Raw genomic sequence first — 21,395 nt, 5'->3', positions numbered from 1 at the left:
TTCTGTTGGTGTCTGCTACCCTCAGCCTGCTGCTCCAGCACACAACAGCAAACATGATAGCACTGGCCACCACAGACCACAGACTCGTAAAACATAGCAAGCTAGGGTTTTTCTCTTTGGTGAGGAGGATGAAAGGCGACTTGACAAAAGTGTACAAAATGATAAGGGGCATTGATAGGGTGGATAGCCTGTTCCATTTTTCCAGGGTGTAAATGGCTAATATGAGGGGGCATAATTTTAAGCTGATTGAAGTAAAGTATAGAGATGTCAGCGGCAGACTTTTGCACAGAGTGAGGGTGGGTGCTGAGGATGTGTAGATGCAAATACATGAAACTCTTAGGCACGTGGATGAATGAAAAATGGAGGGCTATACAGGAAGGAAGTATTAGATTGGTCTTGGAGTAGGTTTAAAGATTGGCACAACATTGTGGGCCAAAGGGCCTGTATTGTCATGTTCTATCTCACTTCCAACCTCATAATGGAAGGAAGATCTTGATGAAGCTGCTTAAAATAGTTCTACTTGTGCACTACGTAATCTCTGTAGTGATCTCCTTAGGGCCTCTGGCAAGCACCACCATTTGTTTTGTGTGAGGCAGCAATCTAACTATGGGAGTGTTTTCCCATTGATACCTCTTGCTACTAAATTAGTTGTGGTGTTCAGGGTAGTTACCCTTGGTTCATCCCTGATATACTTGGTCCATAATTGAATCCAGGCTGTGATCCTATCCAAAATTGTCAATACAGTTTTGTAACTTCCAAGATCATTGTCAATGCTTTACAATCCAGTCCATCAACTGTGGGATGACTCACATTTGACACACGTTAATTCTTGCCAAAGCAGTTTTTGTAAATTTTTAACTTTTTTAGCAGATCACAAAAACAAAGGGCTAAATTATAATGCAGTGGCTGTAGTGAATGTTTTGCAGGTCTGCTCGAGTTGATCAAGATGTTATGCCAAGGTTAGCGTAATGTCTCCATTGCCTGGTTAGCTGCCTACCTGAGAGCTTATATTTCCTATTTTGAGGAGCCCATTAGCATCCCAATGACCCATTTGTGTCTAATTTGCCTCACCTTGTTACTGAACTAACAGAGGTCACGGTCAATGATTCTATGGTTTGCAAATGTGATCATGACTTTTTTCATTTTTGACACTGTGGCCTTAGAATTTTTATGCAATTCCTTCAGGCAAGTACATTTTCAAGTGCTGTGTATCTACAAAGAAATTTGTTCCAGAATTTCCCTTTCCCTTATTTGTCTTCCAGCTAGCAAAGTGTGTTCATCTTGTCCTGAGGAAGTTGTATGCCCTTACTCATAGGCAGAGTTACAGCTTGCTGCTTTTAGAGTTCTGCCAAAATCTTTTGTTAAACATTTCAACATCGGATTTTCTTTTGTACAGTTTCTTCCTGACCATAATATCCTAATCATCTAATATATTTTTAGTTCATTATTCATATATTTCAGTCTTTTTGAGGATACTGTTCATCAACTAGTTTTAAACCTAATGTACAATACATTCATTATATTGTAAACCAACCACTTGATTTTCTAGTTCTGATCTCATGACTTTTTCTTTTGCCATCTTAATCTGTTTCTTCTTCCACTTTTCAATTCTGCTAAATCCCTTCATCTTCCTCCTACTTTGCCTTTAAAAGTTATTTTAATCCTCCGTTGCTCATCTCTGACTATTTCAGTGATGTTCAGCATTCACTGTGCCTCTGTGAGAAAGGATATTTCTCAGTGAATGGTGCTAAATAAAGCAAGATAATGAATTCTTTTAGGAATGAATTAGAAACACCTGTAATTTAAATTGGAGGCTGCTCATTTAAGTGAGTGGTTGAAATTGATCCAATGTAGTGTGAGAATGTAATTTGAGGCTGGTATTTGAGTTGCCCTTCAACATTTCAATAAACTCTTTTAGTTGAAGTTCTGGAGTATTGCAACAAAATTGTTAGCTTGTATGTGCAATTTTTAGAAGTATTTTCTTGCATCAATCACTTGAATGTGTCAATATTTCTCTACAAAATGAACATGCCCATTTTGGTTCCAGATAGCAAGCGTTCTTTATGTCTTGCAGTTTACTCAGATCATCTATCATATACAGTCATGTTACTGAACAAATACTCTATTCCTTGCAGTTTTCAGAAAAATTTGCCTAAAAAGTATAACCAAGTAGATAAGTACATTTTCTACTAAATTGATTGCATGTCAGTTTTGTCCATGTTTCTATATGAGCAATATTTTCCATGCACTCATTATTTCAATTATCAGCCATACTACAAGAAAGATCCCATCAATCACTCATTCTTTTTATTAAGCTAGTTGAAATTGTATTATGGCCATCAACAGAATTGTTTTGCCAAGACTATTCAGGTACAGACCTCTTTGCAGTGTTTGTCCAAATGTGTCCAAACCTAACTTCCAGAGTTCAATAATGTAATTGTCCTTGCATGAGGATAATATTGCTGCATCTGATAAAGCTGAAGCTAGTTGGAATCAGTCATGAAATAGTCTATTAGTTAGGGTTATCCGCACAGAAGAAGGTGTTTATTGGAGTTCATCATCTTAGCTGCAGGATATTGCTGCAAGGATTCCTCAGGTTAGTGAGGTTTCTTCAGCTACTTAAACCATGATTTTCCTTCCACCTCATAAGATCAGAAGTAGGGATGTTTGCTGCCGATTGTACAATTCCTTTCACAGTCAACACGAAATGGAAAATGTTCAGGCCATGTAATGTGAAGTGTTAATTTACTTGCCAATAGAAAGTCCTTCCGCTATCCCAGTCGTTGATTGGCCTAATGCAGCAGCTCTTTCCCTATTGTTTTCCCGTTCCGGGCGCCTCGGGGGTATAAGAGCAGCACGTGCAAGAGACTCACTCTCTGTCTCCAGGGGCTCATCTTCACACTGAGGTTGCGATCAGTGCTGAAGGACCACTGGAAAAGCGTGCTATAGATATATGAGGATCTGCACGCACACATAGCTATGTACCTGTTTGTTGAATGTTTAGTTCAGTAGTTGTGTAATTTGGGGAGACTTAACAAAGTACCTGTTGAGTTTGAAGTATTACTGAATGTTTAGTGACATAGTTTTTGTAACTTAAGAGTGGCTTCGATGAGTACTTGTTTGACACTGATGTTTGATCTCAAGTGTTTCACTGTTTGTCTGTAAAATAAATGGTTAATGTGCTTACTTGTAATTAGTGTCTTCTGTCTCACTTATGGAACTCACGAACCTGCTTCTCCCTGACAACCTAAATGACATTTGGACATGAGATTTGCAACATATGCCAACCAACTAATAGGACCTAAGCTCTTCCACACCTTATTCAAAGGTACAACTATGTCAGAGTTCTCCTCCAACTTCCTAGGATCACCATTGACCAGGAACTCATTTGGATCGGATACATAAATACCATAGCTTAAAGAGTTCGTCTGAGGCTGGGTGTCCTACTATGTGAAGCACTGTCTAATTTCCCAAAGCCTTTTCATCCTCAACAAGCTAGATATCAGGAGTACGATGGAATATTATCTGGATGACTGCATCTGATAACACTCAAAGAAGCTCAGAATCATATAGAATTAGGTCTGCTTGATTGAGCCCTTCCACCCCCCGCCCCCAAACATTCACTCCCTCACTATCGATGCATTAACTGTATGCCAACTACTAAATGCCCACAGTTAGTGCCTTTGCTCCTCTGATAGAACCACCTAACCCTGAGATAATTAAGAACGTTATCAAATTTCCCTCCAACTCACATGATATTCTGAAATGGAAACACACTGCCAATCTTTCATTGTCACTATATCCAAATTTGGAACTCTCTAACCGATAATATGTCATGGGCACTATCACCAGAAAGATTGCAGTGGTTCGAGAAAGTGACTTCCCTACCGCCTTTTTAAGGGTAGTTTTGGATGCGTAATGGTATTGGCATTGCCCATAGTGCCCATGTTCTGTAAATAATTATTAAGTAAACATATTCTTGATTTCTGAATATGCAGGATTTACAGCAGTTGGGGGCTGGAACACTGCTGCCTTTACTTATTGCATGCCTTTAAATAAGAAGGCTTCACTGTATGTTTCTAATTACACAGAATTTTGAAAGTTTGAGGTAATGTGTATCATATGATGTTGCCTCACAGAATTTTATTGGTCACTGCATGGTCGTATGTTTAAGCACAGAAACAAATCTATTTTTAATGTTGTCACACTGGAGCCGATACAAAAGGTAAATGTTTTGCAGCTGTTTCAGTTTGAAAAGACAAGCTGTTTATTCCCAGACTCAAGTAAGTTTGGTGTCCTGATACTGAGCCTAATAATTCAAATTGGCCAACATGTGGAGTGTATTTGGCTTATTTTTCACTCAGTGCTGAATTCAATTAAGAGTGAAAATAAAGTATGTTGAGTGCAGCTTGTAGTAGATTTTTATACCAAACAGATGTACTTAGTTAGATTCTGTAGCCAGAGGGTGGTGGATCTGTGGAATTCATTGCCACAAACGACTGGGGAGGTTAAGTCATTGGGTAGATTTAAAGCGGAGTGTGATAGGCTCTTGCTTAGTAAGGATGTCAAAGATTATAGGGAGAAGGGAGAAGAATGGGATTGAAAGGGAAAATAAATCTGCCATGATCAAATGGCAGAACAGATTTGATGTGCTGAATGGCCTAATTCTGCTCCTATGTCTTATGGATTTAGGGTCCTGGAAAAGCTTTTATCCACAGCATAACCTTTCAACTGCATTGTGATTGTTGTACGGAGACATAAAACTTAAAGCAATACAGCACAGTACAGGCCCTTCAACCCATTATGTTGTGCCAGTGTTTTAACCTTCTCCAAGATCCATCTAACTGTTCTGTCCCTCATAGCCCTCCATTTTTCTTTCATCCATGTGCCTATCTAAAAGTCTCACAAATGTCTCCACTCTGTGTGCCACTATCACCATCTAGGGAATGTATTCCATGCACTTACCACTCTTGTATATATTTTTAAAAAATCCAACAATGACATCCCCTCTATACTTTCTCCCATTCACCTCAAAAGTATGTCCTCTTGTGTTAGTAAATGTCACCCTGGCTGTCCAATATATCTATTAAGTCTGCTGTCATTCTCTTTCACTACAAAGAGAAAAGCCCTACCTCACTCAATCTTTTCTCATCAGATATATTCTGTAACCCAGGCAGCAAGCTGGTAAATCTCTGCACTCTATCAAAAGCTTCCACATCCTACCTATAATGAAGTGATCAGAACTGAACACATTACTCCAAGTGTGCTCTAACCAGAGTTCACTAGAGCTGCAAAATTACCTCATGGCTCTTGAACTTAATCCCCCAACTAACGAAGGTCAGCATAGCATGTACCTTTTTGATCACTCTCTCAACTTGAAGGCAACTCTGAGGTATGTGTGGATTTGTACCCCAAGGTCCTTCTGTTTCTCCACACTGCAAAGAATCTTGCCTTTGACCATTTACTCTGCCAACAAGTTTTGACCTTCCAAAGTGTATCACTTCACACTTTTCTCCACTTGCTACTTCTCATCCCTGCTCTGTATCCTGGGAATGTCCCATTGTAACCTATGTTAACTTTTTACATTATCCACACCACCAACAACCTTAATATCATCTGCAAACTTCTTAACCCACCTTTTTAATTTCTTCATCAGGTCATTTATAAAAATCACAAAGAGTAGCGATCTCAGAACAGATGGATCCCTGTGGAGCACCATTAGTCACTGACCATAGCAGCAGAATTAGGCCATTTGGCCCATCGAGTCTCTTCCACCATTCCATCATTGCTGATTTATCATCCCTGTCACCTCATTCTGCTTTCTCCTTGTAACCTTTGACGCCTTAACTAACCAAGAATCTATCAGCCTCTGCTTTAAATATGCTAAATAACTTGGCCTCCACAGCCATCCATGGCAATGAATTTCACAGATTCACCACCCTCTGACTAAAAGAAATTCCTTCTCATCTCTATTCTGAGGCTGTGCCCTCCGGTTCTAGACTTGCCCACTACTGGAAACTTCCTCTTCACATCCTCTCTATCTAGGCCTTTCAATATTTGATAGATTTCAATGAGATCCTCTCTCATTCTTCTAAACTCCAGCGAGTACAGGCCCAGAGCCATCAAGCATTCCTATACATTAACCCTTTAATTCTTGGGATAATTCTCATTAACTTCTCTGGACCCTCTCCAATGCCAGTGCATCTTTTCTCAGATAGGGGGCCCAAAACTGCTGACAATACTCCAAGGGCAGTCTGAACAATGTTTATAAAGCCTCAACATCACATCTTTGCTCTTATCTTCTCTCATATTATGATCACTGTCTCCCAAGAGTTACTCTCCCTTAAGCTCCCTGATCAAATCTGATTCATTCCACCACAGAGCCCTAATTTCATTATCCATTTTCCTCATACTTCTCACATTAAACACACTTCAATCCATCCAACTGACAGCTTATGCCCTATCCACTGCCTATTCTTTCTCACAGTCTCCCTATATATTGCATCTACCTTTACACCAACTGTTTCATCATCTGACCTATCACTCTGGTTCCCATCCTCCTGCCAACCTAGTTTAAACCCTCCCAACAGCTCTAGCAAATCTGCCCACAAGGACTTTCGTCATTCTTAAGATCAGGTATAACCCATCACTTTTCTACAGGTCATACTTCCCCAGAAAAGGTCCCAGTGATCTACAAGACTGAAACCCCACTCACCTGGACCTATTTTTCAACCACACATTCCAGGCATACTATATCCTTAACCTCACTAGCACGTGGCACAGGCAGCAATCCAGAGATTTCCACCCTTGAGGTCCTGCTTTTTAGCTTCATAACTCCCTATATTCCCTCTTCAGGATCTCATCCCTTTTTTTGTTGGTACCAATAGAATTTGGCCTTTTCTCCTTGGAGTGACAGAGGATGAGAGGTGTATGAGATGATGAAAGACATTGATCTTGTGAATAGTCAGAGGCTTTTTCCCACAGCTGAAATGGCTAACATGAGAGAGCACAGTTTTAAGGTGCTTGGAAGTAGGTACAGAGGGGATGTCAGGGATAAGTTTTTTACGAAGAGAGTGGTGAGTGTGTGGAATAGGCTGCCAGCGACGGTGGTGGAGGTGGGTACGATGGGGTCTTTTAAGAGGCTCCTGGATAGGTACATGGTTTAGAAAAATAGAGGGCTATGGGTAACCCTAATTAATTTCTAAAGTAAGTACATATTTGGCACAGCATTGTGGGCTGAAGGGCCTGTATTGTGCTGTGGGTTTTCTATGTTCCTAATATGTACCATGACTTCTGCTCACTGTTCCTCCCTCTGATGAATGCTGTGGACCCAATCTGAGATGTCCCTGACCTTGGCACCTCGGAGTCAACATACTATCCGGGAGTCTCTTTCACGTCCACAGAATTTCCTGTCTGTTCCACTAACTACTGACTCACTTATAGCCACTGCACTCACCTTCTTGCCCTTCCCTGATGACCTTCTCGCTCTGGCTTTACCCTGCTAGGTTGTTCTCCTGCCCACAACGGTATCCAAACATGTTCTTAAGGCCACAGGGGTACTCTGCAGAGTGTACAGGTAACCCCAGACTGGAATACAAAAGTCTGCTGATTCTGATATCTGGAGCAACAAACAATCTGCTGAAGGATCTCGGTGGTTGGCTAGTATCTGAGGAATCAGTGTCAACATTTTGGGTCGAACCCTGCATCCAGACTGAGTGTGGAGAGGGCAAATGACTAGTAAGAAGAGGAGAGGGGGAGTGACCATAAGATATAGGAGCAGAGTTAGACTATTTGGCCCATCGAGTCTGCTCCCCCATTTCATCATGGCTGATCCAATTTTCCTCTCATCCCAATCTCCTGCCTTCTCCCCATATCCCTTCGCACCCTGACCAATCAAGACTCTATCAACTTCTGCCTTAAATATACATAAGGACTTGACCTCCACAGCTGCCTGTGGCAAAGAATTCCACAGGTCTGCCACTCTCTGGCTAAAGAGTGGTAGGATAGGAACTTAGCTGATTGGTGAACTGAGGAATGGTGTAAGTGGACAGGCAGGTAGCACCAGGTGGGGGGGGGAATGGGGTTAGGAGATGGTGGCAAGTGATAGTGGCACTAATTCTGCATCACTATACTGCCCACTCTATCCCTAACATAGAGAAAATCTCCCAGTATCTTCAGTAATTATGCAGTGTTTGGTGAAATTGTATTCATTGTTTTCAAATTTGAGCAATGTACAAATTGGATTTTCTCCATTTGCATTGCTTTAGAATTCAAACAAATGACAAATCTTTAATTATGATGCTGTAGAAGTATGCCATGTACAATGAAGCAGTACTCTGAAGTTGTTCACCAAAAAGAAAACAAATGATATTGATAGCATGGCATGTGCAATATCTACTTGGTACTATAGTTACCACAAATTGCAGGTTGCTGATGTAGAAAAGGTGTCTGTGACTTGTGGCATTAAAAACAACTGTTGACTAAGAACAACTGTATGAAAATATAACCAGGGAATAAAGAGAAGAATTGTTATTTTAAATTTTATTTTGTGAAGCTTTTATCATATTAGGTTCCTGTTTTTAGTATTTCATTATTCATAACCATGATTATTCTCTTACTCATTATTACATTGCTCTTACAGAAACGTTAAACTAAAAACTTACTGGGAATTCAAGGAAGCTGCAGCAAATTACCAACAAGCATGGAATGAAGTACTGAAGCAAGCATTTGTAACGTGGATCAGAACCCCAAGGGACTTGCTGCAATTTTATTAGGTAGCAAACAATACAGTAACATGACAAAGATAATTGCCTTTTCTGCCACGTGGATGGTCACAGCAGATTTTTTTTATCTTTGCCTTTGAAATCTTTCAGGGATAAAACATGTATGAGCAATTTTTTTTTAACTGTTAGCTTTTAATTAAACTGATTGTTGACTATTCCTAGATTGAAACTAAAAGGGAAATTTGTTGGCCTCCAATTCTAGTAATTTACCAGAATTGTGTTATTGGTATTTAATAGCTTGGAATAGTAGTGCAAGTTAGATACCTTTTTATATTTTTATTTGGTTTGTAGCATTAGGAACCTAATTCTTTGTGTGTATAATTTTAGATTTATTTCTTTCTCTGCTAATAATCCATACTTGTTAACCTCTTTCTTTGGCCATATTGTATTATAAACAACTCTCCCAAGTATGACTTTCTAGTGTGTTCGTTTTGCAAAGTATGGAACACTTTTTAAGAAAAGGCATAGTAAAGAAACTATATGCCTACGGTTAATAACTTACTTCAAAAGCACTTTCCCATACTTCATAAATAAACATCTTTGCATGTAAGTATTTTGAGCTTCATTTTTTTTTCATTTTCAAGCACATTGGAATGTATTGCAAAGATACGTGAAATAGTGTATTGGGATAATTAACAGAAGTAGTCTCTCACATGGTAATTTTGACTTGCTACCCATAAATGAAAGAATTTTGCATTTGTGTAGTGACTGTTCTCTCCTCAGGATATTCCAGTGCACTTTCCAGTTAATACACTGGTACCTCACTTAGTGGTTAGGAAGTATTTCTGAAGCATGAGAGCTCCAGTGGAATTGGTACCAAAGAGGAGTGATATAGCATTATATGTGGAGAGACTTATCACTGATTGTGCTGGTGCAAACCCTGCCATTCCTGTAGCTGCTGATGTACTGAGAATTTGATGCATATCCCCGTCCTTGGTTGCTACCCTCGCAGTAATGCATCATCTTCAGTCTGATGTGGAAAGCTACCTATCGGTATCGATATTGAGCTGGGGTTAGTGGTGCAGCTGTTCAGGTGTTACAACATGGGGTTCATGCTGCACCTAGCTGACTCTGTGAATGCAGGTCACTACTGAATACTGGCAGCAGCCAGTCCATTTATTGACGCGTTACATAGATGTTTATTGTGTGTGTTAGATGTGTTTGAAGCTCTCCACTATTGAGCTTTGTAGCAGAGAGTAATTTCTAGGCTCAGGAGTTGGAGAATTTGACAGTATCACAACAGAAAGAGCAGGTGTTGCAAGTACCCAGCAACTCTGAATTTTGTATTTCGCAGTGGGTAGCCACATTGCTCACCCGATTGGGCACAACACCAGCCCTCACAGGCAGACGCTCCATTGCCAAGCAATCATTTGCAGCAAGAACACTAGTGGAGTTCAAGATTTGAACCAGGTTCCCAGCACAGTCTGGGGGCACTTATACCATGAGTGTTCAGATTTGAGAGACTAAGTATAATCAATCAGTACTGTGTGAGGAGATATGGTCTCTGTAGAGAAGTAGTGTAATATACTTTAGAAATGCACTTTCCACTTTTGGTAAACTGCTTGGTTATCATAGGTTGTCATAACTTTAATTTTCTTTTGTTACCTGAAATGATAAATGTTTGGCAGAACTTGAGAATTTTTCTGTTCCTCTTCAAACACTACTCAGTGGTACTTTAATGCTCATGTTTATGGAGAGATTAATCTCATCCACAGTACCCAGGATCCAACAATACATATTTAATGCATAATATTTCCAGAAATGAACATTGTTGGCATCAATTTGTAACAATTATACTGGGTTGCCCTAAAAACACAAAAGTCTTTACTTTAGAAAACAAAGTTAAGGTTTCTCATAGAGACTTGTACTCACTACATTAACTGCTGGATGAATATCAAATACTCTCTTAATATAAGATGGTGCAAAATATCTACATCTGCAAATTTGGTTCAGAATCATTACTTAAAATCTGATATGCCATGTACAGTACAGGTCCTCACCAAATTATGGCTGCCTAACTTGTGTATGGCTTGTGTATTTGAATGAACATTTCAGGTACTGACAGAATAGATTTACCAACTGCTGCAAGGTTACATACATTTTCTTCTGATTGGGAATGGTTTGTGGCAATATCAGAAAGTGAGTGATAAGAACCCTGATTTAGCGACTTGTTGCCTTTGCCGGGTTCCGTTTTTATTTAAGTGTATTACTGGCTGGTCTCATTTCCAACTTGCATACTGTTTAGGTTACAAACAGTTCTCATGAATGGAACCCTGTTGTAACCTGGTGAAGACCTGTATATATAAAAACAAAATTTGCTTGGAGTAAAGTTTTCTTGCACAAAATCATGCTGCACACAGGAGGATCGAAAGCTAGACGTGTTTGTCAGATATACAGTACTGGAAATTTTCTTCAACTTGACTTTTCAAGGACTGATCATTACAAGCCCTGGAAGCGTGCTCATGGAGATTGCTGAAATAAAATTTCAGATTTAAGCATCTGAATTGTGGAAACTGTCAAAACAAAAAAAAAATCATGAGTATCCTGTTACAATATTCAAAAAAAATAGGGACAGTTCCATTTTGGAAACAATGAGCAATGTTCAGTCTGTCTCACTTCCTTTCATTCTATGAACTTGTGTTCCCTGCTAAATTTCTGCTCTTGTTCATCAGATAGGGAGTATCTCAGAAGTTCGAAATGGGAAATGGAAACAAGGGCTGGCATAGGTTAGGCAATATCAATGCAGGGTGAAACAAGAGTAAATGCTTCAAAGGTCAGGAACATAAATCTTAACTCCGTCATTGAGATTGCTTGATCTCTTGAGTACATCCACCATTATTTCAGCAATATTATGAGGTGGAGGATATATTTTACAAATTTGCACTCATTCACAAAACTTAACGGAATAATCTGTCTGAAAGCCATTAAATTTAAAACTTGCCTTTGATTAAATAGTCCAGTCTGGATCACAGAAGTACAAAAGGAAGATATCATTTTAACACTTGCATGGAAGTATTTGTATCACACTGCAATTTGATACAATGTGCACTTATTCCCTCCCTGCTATCCCATAAGAAGCTTAGGATTTATAAATACTGTAACATTTTAAGACCTTGGACAAGTAAGTTTGATATTAACAATTCACTTTTGGAATTAAAAGTATCTTAATCTTTATAAGTAATTACTACCTCACTTATAATATTATAATTTGTGGTTTTAGCCATTTCTGAGCTGGAGATTATAAAGAAAAAGGAAATTATGGTGCATTTTTATTAGTTGATAATGATTGTCTATTGCAGCTTGCCTTTGAATTTATTTTGGATTTGGGGAAAGAAGGAGTGAAGGACCCAAGATGAAAAGCCTTGACTCTTGTGTCTTCCTTTCTCCTCTATTCATCTGTATGGTTGGTTACCTCTGATCGCTAAAGGCTGTTTCTTCGGAGTTGAATTTCTACTTAGTCTAAAAAACAAGAACTTTGTGAGGATACTAATTTGTAAATTTAGTTCAGTACCACTGTTAAATGTTCTTGGACTTCATGATTTTATTTACGGTGTTAGTGAACAAGCTACTTGTCAATGTTGCAATTAAATAGCTGGAAACATGCATCGCAATGGTGGAGTTTCTACCTTGTGTGAAGAATGTGAACTGAGAGAGCAAGGGTATTTGTAAAAGGCTGATTTAATTCCAGTCATGTGAGATTGCACTATCATTGTCATTTCTACTGAACGTTGAGCAAGGGAACTCAGTGAAGCAAGGGGAAGTTGTTTGGTTTTGCCCCCTTGATGTCAAGGCAAAGGATAGGGTGAGGATATCTGGAGGACAGAGTGGTGCTGGTAAAGAGAATCAGCCAGAAGTACTGATACATGTCAACATCAAAGAATGAGAACCTGGTTTATCATCACTGACCTGTATGATTCTTTTGTTCTTTTGCAGCAGCAGTACAGTGCAAAGATGTAAAATTTTTGTTATAGTGATTTTATTACAATGTATAAAAAGTGTGCAAAAAAAACAGAATAACAAATTAGTGTTTATTGACCATTCACAAATCTGATGGCTCTTGGGAAGAAGCTATTTCTGAATCATTGAGTGTGGATCTTCACGTTTTTGTGCCTCCTCCCTGATGGCAGTAATGATAAGAGGGCATTCCCAAATGGCGAGTGTCCTTGGTGATGGATGCCACATTCTTCAGGCACTATCTCTTGAAGATGTCTTGGCGATGGGGAGAGTTCTGCCCATGATGGAGCTGGTTGAGTTCACAACCCTCTGCAGCTGTTTGTGATCATGTGCATTGGAGCTACCAAAATGAAAGCAGATTTTTAGTGGGTTAGGTAAGAGGTGCATACCATCAAAGGGGATTACTCAGTGATTTATACTATTAAGCAAATAGTGCAGATGAAAGAGGTGAAGGCTTTAGATTCCTGAGCCACTGGGACCGATACTGGACAAGAATGGATCTGTGCATGGTATATAGGTTGCACCTCACAAGAGCTAGGACCCACCCTGGATTTAAGTTTGGATAGGTGTGTGATGTGTTATTGAAAAGATGGAAAAATATGTATAAAAGTGAGGAATAGCAGTATAACAAAATTGCTAAGATTTTGGATGGAGTCAGGCAGAGGATAATTAGCCTTTTTAGGGATGTCAGTAGTAATTAGAGAATTTTCAAGAGCAGAATCTACCAATTCAGAAACAATTATCTTTTGGGAGTAGAAATGTGCAAAAACCAGAGAGTTTAGACTAGGAGAGTAATAATACTATAAGGAGCGATTAAGAAAAACTTTTGATATCTGCTTCTGAGGAGCTTCTTTACCAGTACATTCGCAAACCAATAAGGATTTTTGGCACTTACTTCTCAGTAGCAAGGTGGACTAACTGGAGAATGTAGCAGTAAAAGAATATTTAAGAAATAGCATTTGTAGCATTGCTAGGCTTTCAAAAGCTATGGGAAAGGATATAGATTACATTGAGGTAAAATAGTGAATGATGTAATATAGGAATATATTCTTTGAATCTTAACATGTGCTAACATAAAGTTTTAATTGGAATACTTCTGCTGCAGATTGATTTCAAATAATTAGAAATGAATTAAATTGGAGTTAATGTTTCCTAAGCTAACAAAGGTAACTTCAGGAAACTAATATTATTATTCTGCAGCTGACAAAATGTTTGCAAAGTTCATATGTAACTGACACCATAATATCTATAGTGTTTTGGAAATGCATCTTGTTGATAGGTATAATGTGAAATCCGGTTGTGACTGAACTAATCATCAGTTCTGGTAGGGAAGAAAAGTTTCAGGACAGTAAATGTACTGTTCTTTGTGACCTCTGTCTCTAATACAAACAATTAAAACAATGATACTATTTTTCATAGGGTCATAAAGAAAATTTGTTGGGGCTTAAAATTGGAGCTTCCAGACACACCCCATTCCTTTCTATCTTGACCATGTTCTCAGTTTTGCATGGACTTTTTCCACAGGCAGTAAAGAAATTCAGAGCTTCAATAACTGAGGAGAATTTTCTATTTTGGTCTTGGATGTGATTTTACTTTTTAAAAAAAGATGCCATTTTGAAAGGCTGCAGTTATCATTGGTATTTCTCTTGACAAAAATTTCATTATTACACTGAGGATTTTAAAAAAACTTCATGATCCTTGGGGTGATTTGAATTGAATTTATTTAAATCTTACATCCATCCCACAATGTGAGGGAGTAAAAATCTTTGCGTTATGACTCCATCACAATGTACAGACATGTGAATTTAAAAGTCTAATGGCTTGTAGAAAGAAGCTGTCCTGTAGCCTGTTGGTCCTGGCTTTAATGCTGCAGTACCATTTGCCAGACAGAAGCAGATGAAACAGTTTATGGTCGGGGTGACTGGTTTTCCCAATGATCTTCCAGACCTTCTTTACGCACCTGCTGCTATAAATGTCAATGAAGGAAAGTTCATATCTACAGATGCGTTAGGCTGTCTGTACCACTCTCTGCTGTGCCCAGCAATCAAGGTTGGTGCAGTTCCCATACCAGGCGGTAGTACAGCCATTCAGGATGCTCTCAATGGTGCCCCTATAGAAGGTCTTGAAGATTCATGCTGAACTTCTTCAGTGGCTTGAGGTAGAAGAGGCACTGGTGTGCTTTGTGTTTTTTTTTTGCCACAAAGCGGTGTGTGCAGTCCAGGTGAGATTTTCAGTGATGTGTATACAGATGAACTTGAAACTATTCACCCTCTCAACTACAGTCCCATTGATGTTGATCAGGGCGAGCCTGTCTCTGTTCTTTCTGTAATTCACGATCAGCTCGTTTGTTTTTTGGACATTGAGGGAGAGGTTGTTTTCTTGGCACCATTGTGTCAGGGTGTTGATCTTTCCTTGGTAGACTGTCTTGTCACCGCTAGAAATAAGGCCGATCAAAGTCATGTCATCTGCGAATTTGATCAGCAGATTGGAGCTGTGTATGGCAGCACAGTCGTGGGTGTAAAGGGAGTAGAGGAGGGGACTCAGAACACAACCTTGGGGGTTACCTGTGTTGAGGGTCACAGGGACAGAGGTGAGGGAGCCCATCCTTACCACCTATCAACCATCTGATAGGAAGTCCAGGATCCAGCTGCATAAGATGGGGTACAGGCCGAGGTCCCTGAGCTTCCTGTCAAAATGCTTACTGCCCTCCACTGTGCCTATTATCTTGTTTATTATTTATTGTAATGCCTGCACTGTTCTGTGTACTTTATGCAGCCCTCAGTAGGTCTGTAGTCTAGTGTAATTTTTGAGTTGTTTCATGTAGTACCATGGTCCTGAAAAACGTTGTCTCATTTTTACTGTGTACTGTACCAGCTGTTATGGTCAAAATGACAATAAAAAGTGACGACTTGACTTGACTTGACTTGAAAATCTGGAGGGAATTATGGTGTTGAATGCTGAACAGAATTCTAACGTCTGCAACCCTGTTCTCCAGGTGAGTGAGGACAGTGTGTAGTGCTGTGGTGATGGCGTCATCAGTAGACCAGTTCCATCGGTTGGCAGATTGTAGGGAGTACAGTGTGGGTGTAACATGCTGCAGATGTAGTCTTTAACCAGCATCTCAAAGCATTTACTTAAAATTGAGGTGAGTGCGACAGGGCGCCAATCATTCAGGCATACTACCTTGGTTTTCTTAAATGCAGGGACAATGGTGAAAGCAGACAGCACTGCTTTCTAATGTCATTTATGTAATCATCCAAAAAGGATGAAGTCCCTAAGATTGTTAACTAATATTCATGAAAGGGAATTGCCTGAGCATCAGAACTGGGTTAAAATTTGGGTATTTTAACTCAGCGGTCCCCAACCACCGGGCCGCGGACTGGTACTGGGCCACAAAGCATGTGCTACCGGGCTGTGAGGAAACTATATGAGTCAGTTGCACCTTTCCTCATTCCGTCACGCACTGTTGAACTTGAACATAGGGTTGCCAGCAGTCCCATTTTAGCCAGGACATTCCATATATTGGGCTCAATTGGTTTGTCCCATACGGGACCGCCCTTGTCCCGTATTTTTCCCGCTAAGATACAGCGTTCCTATGAAACCTTTTGTGCCGAAAATGTGTAAAGCGCAGAAGCAATTACCATTAATTTATATGGGAAAAATTTTTGAGCGTTCCCAGACCCAAAAAAATAACCTACCAAATCATACCAAATAACACATAAAAACAAAAATAAGTAACACTAACATATAGTAAAAGCAGGAATGATATGATAAGTATTTAGCCTATATAAAGTAGAAATAATGTATGTACAGCGTAGTCGGGAAGATTAGGTCAAAACCGATCAGTGGGGAAAAAAAAATCGGCACATACGCGCATGCGCACATCACATGTACGCACATCACACATGCGTACACAGGTGCCTGCGCAAGGCTTCATGGTCATGGTAATCTCTCTCTGGGTGAACGCTGTCCCGTATTTGACTGCTACTTTTGTCCCTTATTTGGGAGTGAGAAAGTTGGCAACCCTAACTGTAAAAAAAAAAGGTTGGGGACCCCTGTTTTAACTGACTGGATGTGATCAATGGCATCTTACCAAGAATCTGTGTCTATTCACTATACAGTCCTTATAAAAAATATTTGCCTCCCTTGGAAATTTTCATGTTTTATTGTTTTACAACATTGAATCACAGAGTATTTAATTTGGCCTTTTTGACACTGATCAACAGAAAAGACTCTTTCACAACAAAGTGAAAACAAATTTCTACAAATTGATTTAAATTTATTACATGTTGATAGGTCTCTATCAGCTTTGCACATCTGAACACTACAATTTTTCCCCCTTCTTCTTTACAAAACTGCAAGGGGATTGTGGGTGAACAGCCCTTTTCAAGTCCAACCACAAATTCTCAATTGGATTGAGGTCTGGATTCTGACTTGGCCACTCCAGGACATTAACTTTGTTGGTTTTAAGCCATTCCTGTGTAGCTTTGGCTTTATGCTTGGGGTCATTGTCTTGCTGGAAAACAAATCTTCTCCCAAGACACAGTTCTCATGCAGACTACATCAGGTTTTTCTCCAGGATTTCCCTGCATATTGCTGCAATCATTTTACCCTCTACCTTCACAACCCTTCCAAGACCTGCTGCAGTGAAACATCCCCACAGCATGATGCAGCCACTACCATGCTTCACGGTAGGGATGGTGTGTTTTTCATGACATGCCATGTTTGGCTTATGCCAAACATAGTATCTAGTCTGATGGACAAAAAACTCGATTTTGGTTTCATCAGACCATAGAACCATCTTCCAGCTGACTTCAGAGTCTCCTATGTGCCTTCTGGCAAACTCTAGCCGAGATTTCACATGATTTTTTTTCAACAGCGGTTTTCTCTTTGCCACTTTTCCATAAAGCTGCAATTGGTGAAGTATCCAGGCAATAGTAGTTGTATGCGCAGCCTCTCCCATCTCAGCCACTGAAGCTTGTAACTCCTCCAACGTTGTCATAGGTCTCTTGGTGGCTTCCCTCACTAGTCCCCTTCTCACACGGTCACTCAGTTTTTGAGGATGGCCTGCTCTAGGAAGCCATATTCTTTCCATTTCTTGATGATTGACATAATTGTACACCCAAGGGATATTAAGTGACTTGGAAATTTTCTTTATCCATCTTCTGACTTGTGCTTTTCAAAAACCTTTTCATGGAGTTGCTTGGAATGTCCTTTTGTCTTCATGGTGTAGTTTTTGCCAGGATACCATCTCATCAGCTGTTGGACCTTCCAGATACAAGTGTGTTTTTACCACAATCAACTGAAACCCTTTGACTTCACACAAGTAATCACCATTTAACTAATTGTGTGACTTCTAAAGCCAACTGGCTGCACCAGTGATGATTTGGTATGTCATATTAAAAAGGCTGAATGCTTATGCAATCAAGTATCTTGTTTATACTTGTAATTAATTTAGATCAGTTTGTAGAGATCTGATTTCACTTTGACACGAAGGTCTTTTTCTGTTGATCCGTGTCAAAGAAAGCCAAATTAAATCCACTGTGATTTAATATTGTAAAACAATGTGTAATGCCCTGGTTCACATCTTTACTGTTATGCTGTTGGTATTTAATTTAGCATGGAATTATGATATTAGCGAGACTTGGTTGCAGGACTGGTAGCTCAGTATTCTGGGGTACTGGTATTTTGGACATGATAGAGCAGGACAGGTTAAAGGGAGAGGGGTGGCATTACTAGTTAGGGAAAATATCACAGCAGTGCTCAGTCAGGACAGACTGGGGAACTCGTCTAGTGTGGCTTCATGGGTAGAACCGAGGAATAAGAAAGGTATGATCACGTTAATGGGGCTCCATGGGATTTAGAAGAACAAATTTGAAGAAAGATCGTAGACTGCTGCAAGAAACAAAGTTGTTATAGTAGGTGATTGTAACTTTCCACGTATTGACTAGAAATCCTATGCTGTAAAAGGACTTGATGGAATAGTTTGTCACGTGTTCAGGAAAGTTTCCTTAATCAGTATGTAGAAGTCCCAACGAGAGAGTGTGCAGTACTTGATCTGCTAATAGGGAATGAGACCCGGCAGGTGACAGAAGTTTGCGTAGGGGAACACTTTGCATCTAGTGATCATAATGTCATTAGTTTCAAAGTAAATGTGGAAAAAGATAGGTCTGAGCCACAGGCTGAGATTCTGAATTGGAGAAAGTCCAATTTGGATGGTATCAGTGTGGATTGGGGCAGGCTATTTTCTGGCAATGGTGTACTTGGTAACTAGCCTTCAAAAGTGAAATTTTGAGTGTAGAAAGCTTGTAAGAATAAAAGATAAAGAGAACAGTTTTAGGGAACCTTGTTTTTCAAGAGATAGAGGCCCTGGTTAAGAAAAAAAAAAGGAGCTGAACAGCAGGTATTGGAAGTTAGGAACAAATGAGGTACTTATGGAGTACAAGAAATGCAAGAGAACACTTAAGAAAGAAATCAGGAGGGCTAAAATAAGGCACGAGGTTGCCCTAGCAGACAAGGTGAAGGAGAATCCTAGAATTCTACAAATATGTTAAGAGCAATAGGATCGCAATGGACAAAATTGATCCTCTGGAAATCAGATGGTACATCCATGTGTAGAGCCAAAAGAGACGGGGGAAGATGATAAAAGATTTTTTTTGCTTCTGTATTTACTCAGGAGATAGACACAGAGTCTATAACATCGACTTCACGGACCCCATACAAATTTTTTTTTAGCGTGTCGCACCAGTCAGCCACTCCTGTCTGGCGCGTGGTGTCAGAACTGGTTTCCTTTCGGATTAACCGGGTCACGATATGAACGTTCCTGATGCGACCCTTGTTTTTTTTATGAGGCCGAGTGGCTAGCTCGACACTCAACCCAGCACGGATGGAAAGTGTGCTCGGGGGGTGGCCTGACTTGGATTCGAACTCGGGAGCCTTCGCTCCAGAGTCCGGCGCTGATGCCATTGCGCCACCAGCCGGCCTCCCCATACAGATTACAGGGGAGGAGGTGTTTGATGACTTGAGGCAAATTCGGGTGGATAAATCCCCAGAGCCTCACAAGGTGTCCCTCGAACCCCATGGGAGGTAACTGCAGAAAAAAACAGGGGCCCTAGTAGAGATATTTAAATTAACCTTAGTGCCAGGTGAGGTACCAGAAGACTGGAAGATAGCTATTGTTGTTTCATTATTCAGAGAAAGGATTTTAAAATAAACCAGGAAATTATAGGCTGGTATTCTAAGGGAGAGGATATATGAGTATTTGGATGGACATTGATTGATCAGGGATAGTCAGCATTGCTTTGTGTTAGGTAGGTTGTGTCTAAGCAATATTAAAGAATTTTTCGAGAAAGTTGATGAGGCAAGGCAGTGGATGTTGTCTACAAGACCATTTACAAGGTCCCACAAGGGAAGTTGGTCAAGAAGGTTCAGTTGCTTGGCATTCAAGATGAAGTAATAGATTGGATTAGACATTGGCTTTCTGGGAGAAGCTGAAGAGTGGTAGTAGATGGTTGCTCCTCTGACTGGAGGCCTGTGACGAGTGGAGTGCCACAGGGGTTGGTGCTGGGTCCATTGTTTGTCATTTACATCAGTGATCTGGATGATAAGGTAGTTAATTGGATCAGCAAATTTGCAAATGACACCAAGATTGGCAGTGTAGTGGACAGCAAAGAAGACTATCAGCTTGCAGCAGGATCTGAACCAGCTGGAAAAATGGGAGGTCAGCCAAATGTGAGGTGGTGCACTTTGGTTGGATCAAGCAAGGTAGGTCTTACACAGTGAACAGTAGGGCAATGAGGAGTGCAAAAGAACAAAGGGATCTGGGAACACAGCTTCATAATTTATTGAAAGTGACATCGCAGGTAAATATGGTCGTACAGAAAGCTTTTCGCACATTGATCTTCATAAATCAAAGTATTGAGTACAGGAGATGGGACATTATGTTGAAGTTGTATAAGACTTTGGTGAGGCCTAATTTGGAGTATTGTTTGCATTTTCCTCCAGGAAAAATGTAAATAAGGTTGAAAGAGTACTGAGAAAATTTACAGAATATTACTGGAACCGAGTTATAAGGAATGATCGAATAGGTTAGGACTTTATTCCTTGGGGAGATTTGGTAGTGGGATACAAAATTTTGAGTGGTAGAGTAAGAGTACTGTAAACAAGCTTTTCCCACTGAAGTTGGGTGAGTCTACAACTAGAGTTCATGGGTTAAGGATGAAAGGTGAAAAGTTTAAGAGGAATGTGAGGGGAAACCTCACCCAGAGGGTCGTGAGAAAGAGCTGCCAGCGCAAGTATTGCATGCAAGCTCAATTTCAATGTTTAAGGGAAGTCTGGATAGGTACATGTTGGGTATTTGATGTGGAGTCTCTTACATGAAAAAGTAGTTCTGTTTTGCCTATCTGTAGATACTTAATATTTTGAGCACTTTATAGGAAAATTAATAAAATAGTCAACACACATCAAAGTTGCTGGTGAACGCAGCAGCTCTAGGAAGAGGTACAGTTGACGTTTCGGGCCGAGACCCTTCGTCAGGACTAACTGAAGGAAGAGCTAGTAAGAGATTTGAGAATTTCCAGCATCTGCAGAATTCCTCGTGTTAATAAAATAGTCTTACATTCCGAATATCTACATTAAAAATAAAACTGAAAAAAGGCA

General features: G+C 40.0%; 1 protein-coding gene across 4 annotated transcripts in view; it reads left to right on the top strand.

The window, feature by feature from the left end:
* Window positions 1-9,439, top strand: part of adat1 (adenosine deaminase tRNA specific 1) — a 58,728-nt gene extending 49,289 nt beyond the window's left edge. For 3 of the 4 annotated variants that reach the window (XM_063067090.1, XM_063067091.1, XM_063067089.1), the window contains one exon: window positions 8,642-9,438. In XM_063067090.1, coding sequence (XP_062923160.1) covers window positions 8,642-8,774 — 133 coding nt within the window. In that variant the 3' untranslated portion in view covers window positions 8,775-9,438. Of the gene's footprint in view, window positions 1-8,641 lie in introns of all 4 variants that reach the window. The other variant, XM_063067092.1, reaches the window with a different exon arrangement.
* The last annotated feature ends 11,956 nt before the right edge of the window (window positions 9,440-21,395 follow it).

This window comes from Mobula hypostoma, chromosome 14, assembly GCF_963921235.1.
Source record: "Mobula hypostoma chromosome 14, sMobHyp1.1, whole genome shotgun sequence".
Lineage (NCBI taxonomy): Eukaryota > Metazoa > Chordata > Chondrichthyes > Myliobatiformes > Myliobatidae > Mobula > Mobula hypostoma.
Note: the sequence above shows the minus strand (reverse complement) of the source record. Positions and strands in the feature narration are given on the sequence as shown.